Consider the following 14,711-nt stretch of genomic DNA (forward strand, 5'->3'; position numbering starts at 1 on the left):
ACTAGGTATATGTAACTGCAAAGAGTTTCTGTTATCACGAGTAGGGTAACAATGGCCACAGTATGGTTTACAGACATATGGGAAAGTATCATAGTTTTGATTAATTGACATTAAATATAATGATTAGACATATTCATTTTTTAATTTATTCATTTATTAATTCAAAAACCGTTTTCATAAAGAAAAGCCTTCTACAAAGAAAGCAATCATATTTATACTTACATATAAATAAAATTGGAGTGTCTGTAACATTTAAATAAGCATTTTTTACTACATTCATATGAATATAAATACGGTATATAGGTACAGAAAATATTTTTTTTTACAATTTTTGTCTATCTGTTTGTTCCGGCTAATCTCTGAAATGGCTGGACTGATTTTAACGGGACTAATTTTTAGCAGGTTGCTGATGTAATAAGGAGTAACTTAGGCTACTTTTATTTTAGAAAAATAAAGTTAAATTCCACGCGGACGAAGTCGCAGGCACAGCTAGCTTTAAATATAATAATAAATAAATATAACAGTTAATTGTGTTATTTTAAGAGTAAAAAATAAGAAATTCATGTATATATGAATACTATACATGTTGTATTATAGTGAAAGTAAAGAAGATACAACAAACAGGATAGTTAAATTTCATTAATAATATTTTTATGATTCCGGAGCATTATAAATGCTCCGGAATCCCAAGAGATTTTCGGTTGATGCGAATAAACTGCATGGTTGTGCGATGCGCGATGATACGGTGGCGGCGGTACGTAAGGGATGCAGGCTTCGAACCCGGTGGTGATCCGACGATCGCACCGGGCTTCGGAGTCGGCTCTCAGTGTCGCTTAAGTCGCGGCGCGCGTTGGTCGTGCGTCGAGCGCGCGTTCAGTGATGACTACGAGATGAGGCTGTCGGTGGTGCTACTGTGGCTGGGCGCGGCGGCGGCATGTGGCCCCGGCCGTGGCTTCAATAGCCGCCCCCCGATGCGACGTGTCGATCCCTTCGTCAACGGCCAGCACGATCCCAACACCAGTGAAAACAACAGAATGGCCAGCGGCCCTTCGGAGGGCCGCATCACCAGACACGACGAGAAGTTCAAAGACTTAGTGCCTAATTATAACCCGGACATCGACTTCAAGGATGACGAGGGTACCGGTGCTGATCGCCTGATGACACAGGTGAGTGTGTTTTACCAGTGTTTCACCCCGACTCACCTACTTACTCAAGATGTTGGGCCGACGGCAGACTGATTATATTCAACTGAAGTTTCCTATGTTATCCGAGAAGTGCATAAGGCAACCCCGTTATAGCTCTAAGTTGTCTCCGAAACAATGGTTTCATGAAACTTCTGTTATGAAAACAGCTCAGTGCGCGGCTAGGGACAATCGCTGTAAATAAACATTACGTTCGTAGAACAATGGAAACAAATTGCGGGCGTTACGGTAGCTTCGTAGCGAGTGTTTCCGAATGTAGCACTGCAATTACACAGGCTTTGTCAATAAATATTTTGACGCTGTAACTAATGGATGAATGATGAATTCTTTTCAATTTTGATGCCAGTTTCGGTAAATATATGGCTATCATAAAAGTTGGTGTCGAAGGCATTCAGTGTCATGCGCCGTCACTCACAGTGCTTTGTAAAAAGTTAAATACAACTTACGGGAAACTTATTGTTGAGGGTTAGCTCATTGTAGTGCATATTTTGGTTCGTTGCATTAGGTATAACAGCACAGACAAAGAAAACAAAGTAACCATTATTTTAATTGAATTGAATGTTACCTACATAGTTTATTATGCGGCTACTGATTCTTTCGCATTAAGTACCTATACTAACACTACCCGACGTTAAAGTTATATATTAGATAGATAGGTGTGTTTACATGTTTTTTATTTGTGTTATATAATTAATACTAAAATTTAATTTCAACTTTTTTTAATATAAAACGATAGATAAATATAAATTATAGGATTTATTATGCACGTATAACACGTTGCATACTATTCCTTGAAGTCACTTTCGGCGTTTCTCTCATCTCGCGTTTAGGTAATAACGACCACATTAGATACCTACGCAAGTCACGGCTGCTTCATGGCGCGCCTTGGGAGAAGGTGATAGGTAATTCGTAGATCGTTACCTCGTTCATGTTATACATACGGTCGACACCAAACAATAAGTATGTACTGTAGAGTAGAAATTAAAATAAACTCTACCTATCTAAAAATAATCCACTTGTCGGCAACTAAATGCATATATTTAAAAAAAATATTTGATAATAAAATGTATTTAATTAATTTGCAATAAAATCGTAGATAATGTGTTGTTGTCTTGTTTTAATAAAATAATAAATTTATTAGATTTAAAAATTTAAGAAGAATTATACAACGAATAATAAAGGGATATCGTGTTTTTTTTTGTGATCGGACCTTCTAGAAGCCTTTATGTGTTGCTTGAGTTACCTATATTTTTTAATGGAATTTGACCACTTATTGTAGACATTTTTGGTTTTTCTATTCAGGGTATTAATTAGGTACTGCACGTGGTTTATGGGTATTCTTGTCTTTTCTTACAGTAAACCCGTTAAGAGAACTAACAAATACAGATATCTATTGCTTTTTCGGTTTTAGCGGTTTCAGTGTAATAAGTAATACAGTAACATTTTTCAATGATGTGTTCCTTAAAATTATAAATCAAAGTTGTAAATTTGATCAATGAAGGTTTTATTTATTTTATATGATATACGAATACACTTATATATATTTGAGTATTTTCGTGTTTAGAACTAAAAGTTTAGCGTAATATTTTCAGCAGGTAATAATAATTTCAGGTTAGTAGACATCCGTAAACTGCTTATGTTCATACATAGCAGCCTGACCGTTCTAATGGGTTGTCAAACATAACCGCATGTTGACAAACACCCAAACAAATATTCGCCATTGTTGTCCATACAACCTGAAAGCAATGTAGGTTACCAAGACACGTGCTTCAGTATAGTCTCGTAAATACGATTGCTATTTTCTACTACTAAAAGTATTTTTACAATTAGGTATAGTTAATTCTTATATAGGTACAGTACCAAATACCAACCATCCAATTGTGATAAAATTGAAGTATGCAGGATCAACTCAGAAATAAACCTTAGAGAAAAAGATTTTATTGACAAGTGATGATTCACTACTACAAACTTACCTGACGTGACGTGCTTACGCATGTACATATATACATATTATATATGTATACACATATGTAAGGGATTTTCCGAATTTCCCACGGGAATTGTAGTTACGGGTTCGCGTGGGCGAAGCCGTGAAAACAGCTGGTAAAACATATTTTTTAGGACAATATCTGACATCATACATTTGCGTATGCTAATATATTTAAATAACTACAAAAAAATAGGTACCTAGATAAATTTGTTGATATAAAATATATAGGCATAGACTAGAAATTGGCAGAATAATTCTAAGTCTTTAAATAAATCAAATATATCAGATTTATCTATTTTTTGACTAAACTAAGGATATATCAATTATTTAAATGAAATTGCTTTCTTTTGATCTTGAACAAATTGCTCGATATTGCTCATATCTCCAGAAGTCCTGAACTCTAGATGGTAGATGGGGGAATGAAGGCCTTACAGTGTAGGGCGTTACTTTTTTTAAGAAATGTATTATTTATAGAGAATCTTGTAAACTCATAGAAAAAGTACGTATTATTGCCGACATAATATATAGTATTTTATATAAGTAAAAATGTCATTAGATTCGTTCCAGCCATTTTTCAATATTTATTGTATATATACAATATTCATAGTATAATGTAGATAATGTTCTGTATGTAAATATACAAAAACGCACATATAGGCATCTGTCTAAAATTCTGAAAAGATTCACCCACAAGTATACTTTCTCTGCAACCTATTTCGAAATGTAAATATCAACGCACAATCTGAAATAGCTTCGAAAATGTCCACCTATTGTTGGGTGCATTCGACTTGATTTAGCGATTGAGACAGGTGTTTATGCTCTAATTCAAGCCCAAGCTCGATACACTTCGATTCCAGACTATTGCAAACGATATTTCTAGTCCCGATAACCTAAATCTTAAAATAGTTGGTCGGTCTCTCAAAGGAGCCTTGTTTAAACACTTATTTGCATATAACGAAGCACGTATAGTTAATGAGATTTGCGCAGCAAATATTTTTAATAGAGTAAATAAGGCTTCGTAGAATCCAGTTATGTGTACATATAGAGATAATAATCGGCATGAGATGGGTTGTACAGACAATCAGTAAGTTGCATGTGTGTGCGTGGAAGAAAGAGCGGCGCGAATCCTCCGGCCGCGTTGGTTATGTTATGTGCCCGCGCCGCCGCCGCCGCCGCTGCCGCGCCGTGGCCGCGAGCAGCACATAGCCGCAGCCGAGCCTAGCAGCCTTGCATTCGTAAAAATCTCCAAACCGGTTCGATGCGCCTCCATTACTTTCTTTCTGCCTCCACTGTGCCTCCCATTTTAACTCGGGTCCACTTTTTATCAGGAATCGGTATCTCCGTCTAATAGTATTATTTATTTCTCATAAATAAGTAGGAATAAAAGTAAAGTTAATGCGTACGGGAGACGGTTGTTATGTTACATGCTCAAATGTTTTAAATTTACTTAAATGAGTTATGTTCGTTTCATTGGATTGCACCCATATTGCGTAATTTGATGTTGACAGCTTCCAATCTATGTAAGTAGCATAAACTTGGATGTATATAGAATACCAAAAAATATAGTACTTATGAAACTCTGCATACAACTACATACATAGAGGTGACATTTATGTCAGATATGTAGGTAGGTACTACGTCCTCTACACATCGTTTGGTATTAGAATTAGATCAAATAAAAAAAATATAGGTATAAGTAGTAGTACATGTTATTAATAAAATACTTGATTAGCGTTATGTATACTTAAGGCTATTTTAGGAGGGATTAAATTTTCCATTATAGAAGGCATAAAGCGGCTAGCCGTAGAAACCACAGAATAGGTGCGCGACCGCATTAACCTGGCTCTCCTCCGATTCCAATCGGAATTACTTGCCATTTTACGTATGTTTTTATTTAATATTTTATATTCTTGGACGCGAATAAGTCATGGACGAGAAAGGGGGTGTGGCATGCTTGCGGGGGTAGAGGGACATAAATATCTCAGTGATTTATGGGCAAGGCGGTCGCGGGATAGGTCAGCATTATTCAATTTCGTATTTGAGGCTCGAGTTACAATGAGCTTTTACTGCGGTGTGCGCGGGCAGATAGCGCGGCAATCCTGGCTGCCACACCAACTTTTGTTATCTACTTTTTTAAACCCCATTGTAATCCTGAGATTAGTTCATGTTTAATGTTTTATTAGCTTATGGAAACCTCAATGTCCTAAATTGTTTACTTTAAAATTTTGCCGACGATCATTTTTTAAGTGAGCAAATTAAACAAACATTTTATTTGACGAAATTGTGTTAATGGCACTTAATTATCGACTGTTAGGTATTATTGATTTTATTTCATTGTCCGATACGCTAAAGTGATTTAATTTGTTGGTGGCAAAGACACCGCCACTTAAATTAGATACTTTTCGGCTTATTAGCGCAGAATAAAAAACGGAATGAGCCCCGATCGCTTTATGAATAATTGACCATAATCAAATTAATCCTACAATCCTACGGTGGGTTTATTACGTTGTAAAATGTTATAAGGACCTCCTAACAGCCGCGTGTTTATTATTGGCGTCTAAGCATATTGATATCAACAGCTAATTGCATGATATTAAATTATATGTATTTATTATGCTAGTTAATCACGACAATTGTTCTAAAATAAGAGAACTAATACCTATATTACGTTTAATAATAGCAAAATTGTAGAAAACAATAGGAAATTGATTACAACTGAAACTTGATGCACCTACCTAATTAAGCCCCTGGAATTTTACAGTATTAACGAAAATAAGTCCATACTTATCAGAACAGTGATGCTGAGACTTACCTGTTTATTGCCAGTTAGGCATACGCAATCCGAAATTTTGTTTAAATAGTTATTAAATGTTATGGTTTATATAGTTTATCTCATCAGTTTATTGTTGATTGGACTTTTCCGTACACTATCACAAGGGAAACCTTTTTATATGATCTACATACAAATTGTAATGAGTAAGAATTGATATATCTCAACGAGTCGCTAAATTCATGTAAATAACTTTTACGGTGGGATTATTTACGCGGATCTACATAATCTCTGATAATCTGACATCAAACATGTTTTTACAGTTGTCACATCTAGTTCATAATATTTAATGGTTTTAATATAAAGCAAACAATAACTAGTGTGAACTTAAAGTATTTATGGTTAACTGGATTTGATGTTACAAATACAATTAGTATTTTCATTACAAAGGGATAAAGTGACTATAGTTTTGTTAGCTTTTGTAGTTTATCTTTAACCTTAACCTTTGATTTATAAATAGTAGGTATAATGATAGATGTAATAAAGATATCCATGTAAGTATAAAGTATAATAACTAAATTTCAAAATAATAAAACATAATTTTATGAATATTTTATTTTATTATGAATAACAAATTTGAGATTTCATGTGAATTCCTCTTAACATTTGCAAATAGCCTCGGAAACACTTGTTCAAATAATATTAGTAATACCATCCTGGCATGAGTTTACGTTTACTCCTTGCGATTAGTTCGAAGTAAGTACGGGTTATATCCCTTTCACTCATTTGGTGAGTGAAGAAGAGAATCGAAAAGACATTCGCTTTTTAGTGATCGAATGAAGTAAATTTTAGTCCAGAGTAGGCCTTCCTACTAACTGACAGGTCTTTGAACCTACGCATGTTTGCGGTTAGTTTTATATAGTTGCTTCTTTAGGTGGCGATGAATTAACGATTTGCATTTCTCCGACTAACGTAAACATCTGTGGTGATATATGTAAACACGGTGTGTTAATATCTGGCTGAGAATCTTAGACGCTTGGAGTACTGAAACTCGTAGCTAGACATTTCTTGCGGTCTGTTTAACTGGCTAAAGATAAATGGTATTTTCATAGTAGATTTATAAATATATAATAAATAATTTTGATATTTGCATTTTCTTTTTTATCTCTAATATTTAAATATTCAATAGACTGAATGCCTGCTTGTTGTAATACGTGGATACGTATATATACTATATAATACGTGGATAGTTAAATTTCTTTAGTTTTATAAATTTACTTTATTTATTTAACTGTAGGTACATAAACTAATATTTTATTCAAGAAGCTAAATATGTGAGTCTATATATAATAAAAGACTTGAAATCAAGAATGGCTAAGAGAATCGACTGAGTTTCGACTGCCTTCACCGGGAGAGACAATATATTTATTATATGCGACAATATATTTATTATATTTTTACTCAATGGCATTATACTACAGAATCTATTTTATATACTATACCCCACATTTGTTTATATAAGTTTTCAAGTTTCAATTGAGATGTGGAGTTTATAAAGATATTAATATTTGTTAGTAGTTATCGCTTCCTCGGTTTCAATATATTCTTGTGATAGTCAGCATCAGGTGTATTTTTGTATAATTATTTATTATCTATATGTAAATAATTATATAGAAGTACACCTGCACCTATCAAATATGAAAATCGTTGAAACATACAAACAGGCGACCTAATATATGTTTATCTTATCGACATAAACTACAATCCCTCGCAAAAGCGTGTCTGAGTAGATATGTTTTAGAATAACGTTTGTTTTAATTATTATTACAGCAAATATTTGTCACGGTACAGCTGTTGGTTCTTATCTTCGTCTTATCTGTCAAACCTCAGTCAATGCTACACATTGCCATGCAACACAGGCCATAATAAGCCACAGCAAGATCCAAGTATATTAAACTTTTCTCCTTCACTAGCTTTAATGACTGAAACCTATTCTTAGAAAGAAAGAAATAACTATAATAACGAAAACATACAATTATGAATCAATATGAATTTTACTATGTATGAAATACTCGAAGTTGTTACTGATTTATATATATTATTTAATAGTTTATAGATAGTAGTTTATATGAGATATAAATCATCACAGATCAATAAAACATAGTCCGTAAATCCTGAAGATCATATTCAAACATAGCGGATATAGGTTAAATTATTCATGAAATGATAGGTATTTATTTATAAATTAGGACATCGTGGTGAGTAGTAAGTAGTATTCTAGTCAGTTTATGTTAGTAATTTTTGTATTTAGCTGTTTTGAAAAAGTAAATATAAAAGTGATCTATACTATTAATTTTTAATAAACATTGTAAGTACACAGTTACATGTAATATGTTATGAAAAACTATGACTATAAATCATGAGACCAATTTTATTACTTTCTATTAAACTTTTAAACGACAGATACCTACTATGACCTGTATTTTAAGTTTTAATATTTAATGTTTTTATTTACTCCTATATGGCTTGACATTAATCTATTAGTACTATAATTATAACTATAATAATTTTATATTAGTACTATAATAATTTTGCATGTATAAACTATATTGTCATATACCCTAAACGAAATAAATAAATAATAGGTACGGTTTTTCAGTATACCCGGGAACTGAAAACAATGTAGGTAGATATTTACTCATATACGCGGTCGAAATCGTGGAATTTGCTCAAAGTTTACAACATGAATCATCATGAATTTTCCCATAGGAATTATCAGAAGTATTTATTTATTTATGGTTGCTTCAGTACAATAATTCCAGGTTATTCTGAAACTAGTACTATGTATTATATATTTGAATATATTTTCAATATTTTATAATACAACCACAACTAATAATTTGTCATATTGATCTATTATCTGATGATATTGCAAATGATCTCATGAATATTATTAACCAAGTACTTTTTTAGAAGTTATTATTAATTAACGTAAGTAGGTATATCTAGTCACAACATGTAATATGGTGTCTCTGTCCATTTAAGTCTGTTCTAGTGTTTTCTTATTTCAAACACTGCTAAATTTAAATTTAAATAATGATACTTTGTATAAAAGGTCAAGTACCTTTGTAACTCTTTTTCTGTGACATAATTAGTATTTTTTCAATTAGAATCTTAAAATCTTAACGATCAATTTACAGGGAAATCCGAACTCTCTTGTTGTTTTCCGAATAAAATCTGGAATTGATATCTGCTATTAACAATATACAAGTAACGAATAGGTATAGGTACGAAAATTTAAAACTACGAAATATAAAGGATCAAACTAAACATCCAGGACGTTTGTTACATCTTTTAAATATCAGAATCTCATAAATAATGTTATCATAATAAATATCCTGTTTATGTAATACAATTGTAAACAACTGTGAAAAAAGTTTAAAACAATGTTTATGATTGCGAATGTTCAAAATCCATACTACAGTGGGTATGTGCAACGTTATTAAAAAAAACCCATCTGTGATTACATTTGTGATCATGTTTACATCCGTATTTAAATCATGGTAATCCCGGCAATAAATTTGTACATATAGGTTCATCGTTAGGTATATCTAATTTATATAGACGTTTATGTTATGGCTTATATGTAGATGTAGGAACATTTACTAGTTTCAAGAATTTCACGATGTGTTAATACGTTATTGATAGATGTTAGTAATTTATTGCTTTAAAATGGTTACATATACGAGTAAGTACTTACTCTTCCTTGCTTTCGTAAGATGTTGATTCGATGCTTTTGATGTTGATATGTAGGCACCTAAATAATGTGTAGTATAGCGATTGTTTATATAAGATAGAATAACAGACGGTTTTTAAAATATTGAAGTATATTTATATTGTATAAAACGTCAATCTAATTATTTTAGTCACCCGATGGGTAGTGGTAACTGTCATAACCAATCATGGATATTGCAGATTATCCTGTAAAATGAATGACGTCCTACATATATTGCTACTTCTGAAGATTAATGAATATATATACATATAATAACTTATACTTCTATTATGTATTAATTATAAAAACCCTAAAAAATATTGTTGTTTCAAGTTTGTTAAATTCTGAAAAATAGGTCAATCACTACAGCATGTAATTCATTCGATTACATTCTATGATCAGAAAGCTGCGTATCGGAAATGACAACAATTTTTTTCTCTATTTTTGCCGGACATATAAAGTAAAGGGGTACACACATGATTTAAGTGCTCATAAAAATCAGGCAGAGCCTGTACTCGGCGTGTCGATCGGCACTTAAATCTTACACCCAATAAAAGTGCACCTCGCAAAGGCACAGGCCCGTAATTGGTCCTGCTGAACAAGATTACACTCCCAGTGCAGCGATCGCTGCGGACATACATTTACGACTCTCATTGGTCCAGTTTAATGATGTGTGACAACTCGATATGAAGAACAATAAGTCTGTAATTGGATTTTTACAATGTAGAAAATTTACATTCGTGCGCTTTAGCCGGCCACTTGTTTCGAACGGAGGTATTACCGTTCATAATTTATTAAATATGACTTATGGTATGCATTGATCTTAAAAACAAAAAGTTTTCAACACATATATTCCTTGTGTCTTTAAATGAGGTAAGGCCGCAGCGGGCTGGTTGAGATGCGCGCACGCAGGCGCCGCGGGACGCCGTTATCCCCCGCACCCCTGTGCCACCATCACCTTTATTTATATTTATTTACCTTCCCTTCATTCACCGAGGGCCGCCCTTTCGGCTCTTTTTGCCGCACCGTAATACGACCGATACAAATATTGTGAAAGAGGCTGTGGTTTGAGTGAATTTATTGTGTTACAATTTGTTCGACGACTGACGCCTGCATTCCGGTAAATTTATTTGTAGTAAAATCTCATTGAACATCACACACATACAGGTATCTTTATTTACCTTTAAAATGGAATGATATAAGTACTCCGTAGTGCATCACGATAAACTATACCTTCACAGCGTAACGTAGATAGGTAATGCCTATACAGAACTGTAAAATAAATTAAATTAAATAAGAGGATATATTTCTTCATCCACTCACTTAAAAGATACTTTATAAAGAAAATATTTTTATTATAGTACGCTATTGGTATTTTTTACTGTATCAATAACCACCCATAATATTACATAATCTATTATTTATACATATTGTAACAAAAACAATATAGATCTAAATCACTAAAAATTGTTAGGACTGAAGATCAAATCTTCACCCCATCTGAATTCTGTATCGCGGTGACGTTCACGTGCATCAGTTATCATGATAAATGGCGTATTTATTTATCCGACGAGCCTAAATAGCTATGGTAATATTGGCCCTACAACGGCACAAAAGGTAACAAAACACAAAAGTTGAAAAAGGTAAACCGCGCTATTTACAAAGTGGCTAGCGAGGACCACACAGCCACAATCGAGCCGCGCGTGCGACTCAGCCGCTTCACGATAAAAAAAAATCATTCCCAACATTGATCTTTTTTCGTTTATGAGATCTCGCATTTTGGTGGTGTGATTTGTGACATTCGGAAATGTTAATGGCACATCCGATTGATTTAGTTTTTGCACTCAAATAAAATGCTTGTTATATACCTAACATATATATTATATACCTATATATATTTCCATGACTGTTTCTATGAATCTTAAAAATCAACACAAAAATATGCCCTAAATTAAAAGTGTGAGAATAATTGATGTAAAGATCTCAACTGTAAAACGCAAAATTGCTTTGTGAAGTATGGCGGTGCGAGCACCAGCGCCGGTGTTTACGCGATCTGGCGTAAGTGCTGACGGATAAAGAACAAACCCGCAGTCTTTGACACCGCACCCGACCTCGAATGCTGCCCCAACCTATTTATAATTCAATATTAATGTTCCAATATTGTTTTACTACATTAACTTTATAATCGTAGATTTTTATTTGTATTGAAAAATTATTCATGCAAAGTTAAGTCTTTGCGAGTATCTTATAAAAATTGATAAATCTTAGTTTAAAATGTGTAAAGGTAGAAGCAATTATTTTCAAATACAATTAATTAATTATAAATTATTTTTTTATATATACGATTATACTAAGATGTCTTGTAAAAGGATTGTAAATATAGCTTTAAATCTATTTACGGTATGCGATTGCATCAATATTTCTTCCAAAGACAGCCTGGAAGTCGTTCCGCAGCGAGCGCATTATTAGATGGGTTTATATGTGCACATATGGACTACTATAGGGTTCGTGTAATTGAATGTAGGCGCGGCGGCGGGCGGCCTAACCTAATTTACATTAATGCAAACGAGGAGCATTGTTCAGGTGTGAAACGCCAGTGTCAACACGAGGCCTCTGCTCAAATAGTTTATTAGCTCCACCCAGCGGTGTTCTGGCGGACAATCCTTTGTTGCACTGACAGCTCTCTAAAAGACATGCATAGTTAACGCTTAAATATGACTATTCAACTTGCCGCACTATGTGTATATAAACAAATGACATACGACATCTAGTATACTAGGATTTTAAGAGCTTGGAAATAAAATTTACTATTAGGCATTATATAACAGAAGAATATTGCTATGTGTTCAAAAGGAATGTAATGTACTTCCTACCTACAAGATACCAAGAATACAAAAGAACTGATTGTATTACGATCAGTACCATTATAGTCAGAACATTAAATTGTTCTTCTTATGATAGTCAATTGAGCACGATATTCAGCTTTTCGTTTTCAGTTAGGGAGATATATATATCTTCGGTCCATCTAGTCAATATTTTTGCACTTACTATTTTGCGACTGTTGTCACTGTCACCGATTTGTCGTAAAATATTTGACTTTTGTGGTAGACACGTAATGATTAAAATTACCATAAGGGTTAAGTGAAACTTTGTTGTATATTAAATATATCGTATATATGTACATATATTCCCACGTGGAATCAATATGGAAAGTAATTTCAATGACAATTTCAAAAAGTACATTAACGATTTTATAGCCGCCTTACATCTGCTTTATAGGTTCGTTTAAAGAACGATTTAACGCCCATTAAAGCTTTTTGATTGTGTTAGTGTGAGATAATAATTGCATTGGAAATGGCTCCAGAGGTGACTTAGCCTGGACTGCGGTATTGCGGACAGAAACATAAGTATATCTCAGTGCACACTTTTACATACTCTATGGCCAGGTTAGGTAAATATGTCAAATTTAAATTTTAGTTAGAATATTTAATTAATAAATAAATCAACAGAGATATATCTAGATAATTCTTTATTATGTGTTTGTCTTTTTTGCATAATCAATTAATATTATACATATAGGATACATATAAGTATGTACATATATTATTTCATTAGATATTTCTTAATTGTATTGCTACTACATACGTGGTAATTTCTAATTGTCATTGCAATGATAATGAATGACTAGAATGGAATAGATGGATAACATAATTATATTAGATAGTATGTCGTGTTGAACAAATTAAATTATTTGACATATTAATTATATTTTAGAGACTTGTTTAACAATTTATTCCAAAAAAGATATTACAAAAAAGACGACACATAATTTAATCGGATCGGATGGCAATAGCATCGCCATGAATGACGTCACTCACGAGACAATGGCCGATCATAAATTATTGTGACAATCTGCCACCTCAGAAATTAATCTCCGCATGTCGAGTGTCATGTATATCGGTGGTCCGTTGGTAAACATATAAAAAATTACCGATTGAGTTCTCGCCGGAAGGTAAAGTGCATTCTTGTGTATGTTGCTTAAGTCAATTTGCGGGAATGTGCGAATATGAACGAGTCTGTTGATAATACTACATTAACCATCGAGCGTTAACGGTTATGAATCACAGTTTTAATACTTAAGAATTTGGAAATTGGAAAAATAACAAATTCTTCACTTATGTGTGAATTATTGAAATTTGAAAATAGATTAATATAATAATTAAAGACATTTCATTAAAAGTGCTTAATATGTTAAGTATACAATAATACTATAAATGGTTAGTTTAGATTCACTTATATTAAATTCACTACTCACCTATCTCTAACTAATACCGTATCCTCAATTTTATAAATATATATATTTTTAAACTAAACTGATATAGGGGTAGTTTCTTGATAGAAAATTCCTTTCAGTAATAAAATATAACATATGTTATGTTATTTATTATTAAGGTATTGATACTTTTTACGACATCAACTTTCTGTAAGCTTTAAGCCCAAATGCGGAAGTGAATTGGGTACTACAGAGCCGAATTCAGGGCTAGAAAATAACCCGAAATGTAAATAAATTTTGTTTTCTACACGAATCTGTATTCGCAGGTAATACCGTCTAATTACATTGGCGATTAAATTTAATTTCGAGTTCAGTTCATGATGTAGATAGTAGCTAATCGTGCGCAGTGCGTGGGCGTCAGTTGGAATTCATTTGTTTACTTTATTACTTACGCTGATTTGTAGAAATATAAGTATCTTCATTATATACCCATATATCTGACCGTTTTCTAGTTTGTGAAATTTGGAACTTGGTAACATGGAACGATAATTTTTATAGACTTGAGGTATACTTACACTTCATATGGTTTTATATATATTATATATAGTTTTTTCAGTCTCACGTAATTTAGGGGTCAAGCAGCTTGCTTTGGTTGTACGGTGCAAATTATAGAATAAAATTACGAGATAAGTAACTTATAT

The 14,711-nt window shown here is 32.9% G+C and overlaps 1 protein-coding gene across 1 annotated transcript in view; it reads left to right on the forward strand.

The window, feature by feature from the left end:
* The first annotated feature begins 681 nt into the window (after positions 1-681).
* The window catches only part of LOC131841752 (desert hedgehog protein A), a 43,596-nt gene continuing 29,566 nt past the window's right edge, over positions 682-14,711 (forward strand). The window contains exon 1 of the mRNA XM_059190075.1: positions 682-1,166. Within this exon, the coding sequence (XP_059046058.1) occupies positions 705-1,166 (462 nt within the window). The 5' untranslated portion in view covers positions 682-704. The remainder of the gene's footprint in view (positions 1,167-14,711) is intronic.

This window comes from Achroia grisella, unplaced genomic scaffold (assembly GCF_030625045.1).
Source record: "Achroia grisella isolate CSIRO2021 unplaced genomic scaffold, CSIRO_AGI_Agris_v1 utg1920, whole genome shotgun sequence".
NCBI lineage: Eukaryota > Metazoa > Arthropoda > Insecta > Lepidoptera > Pyralidae > Achroia > Achroia grisella.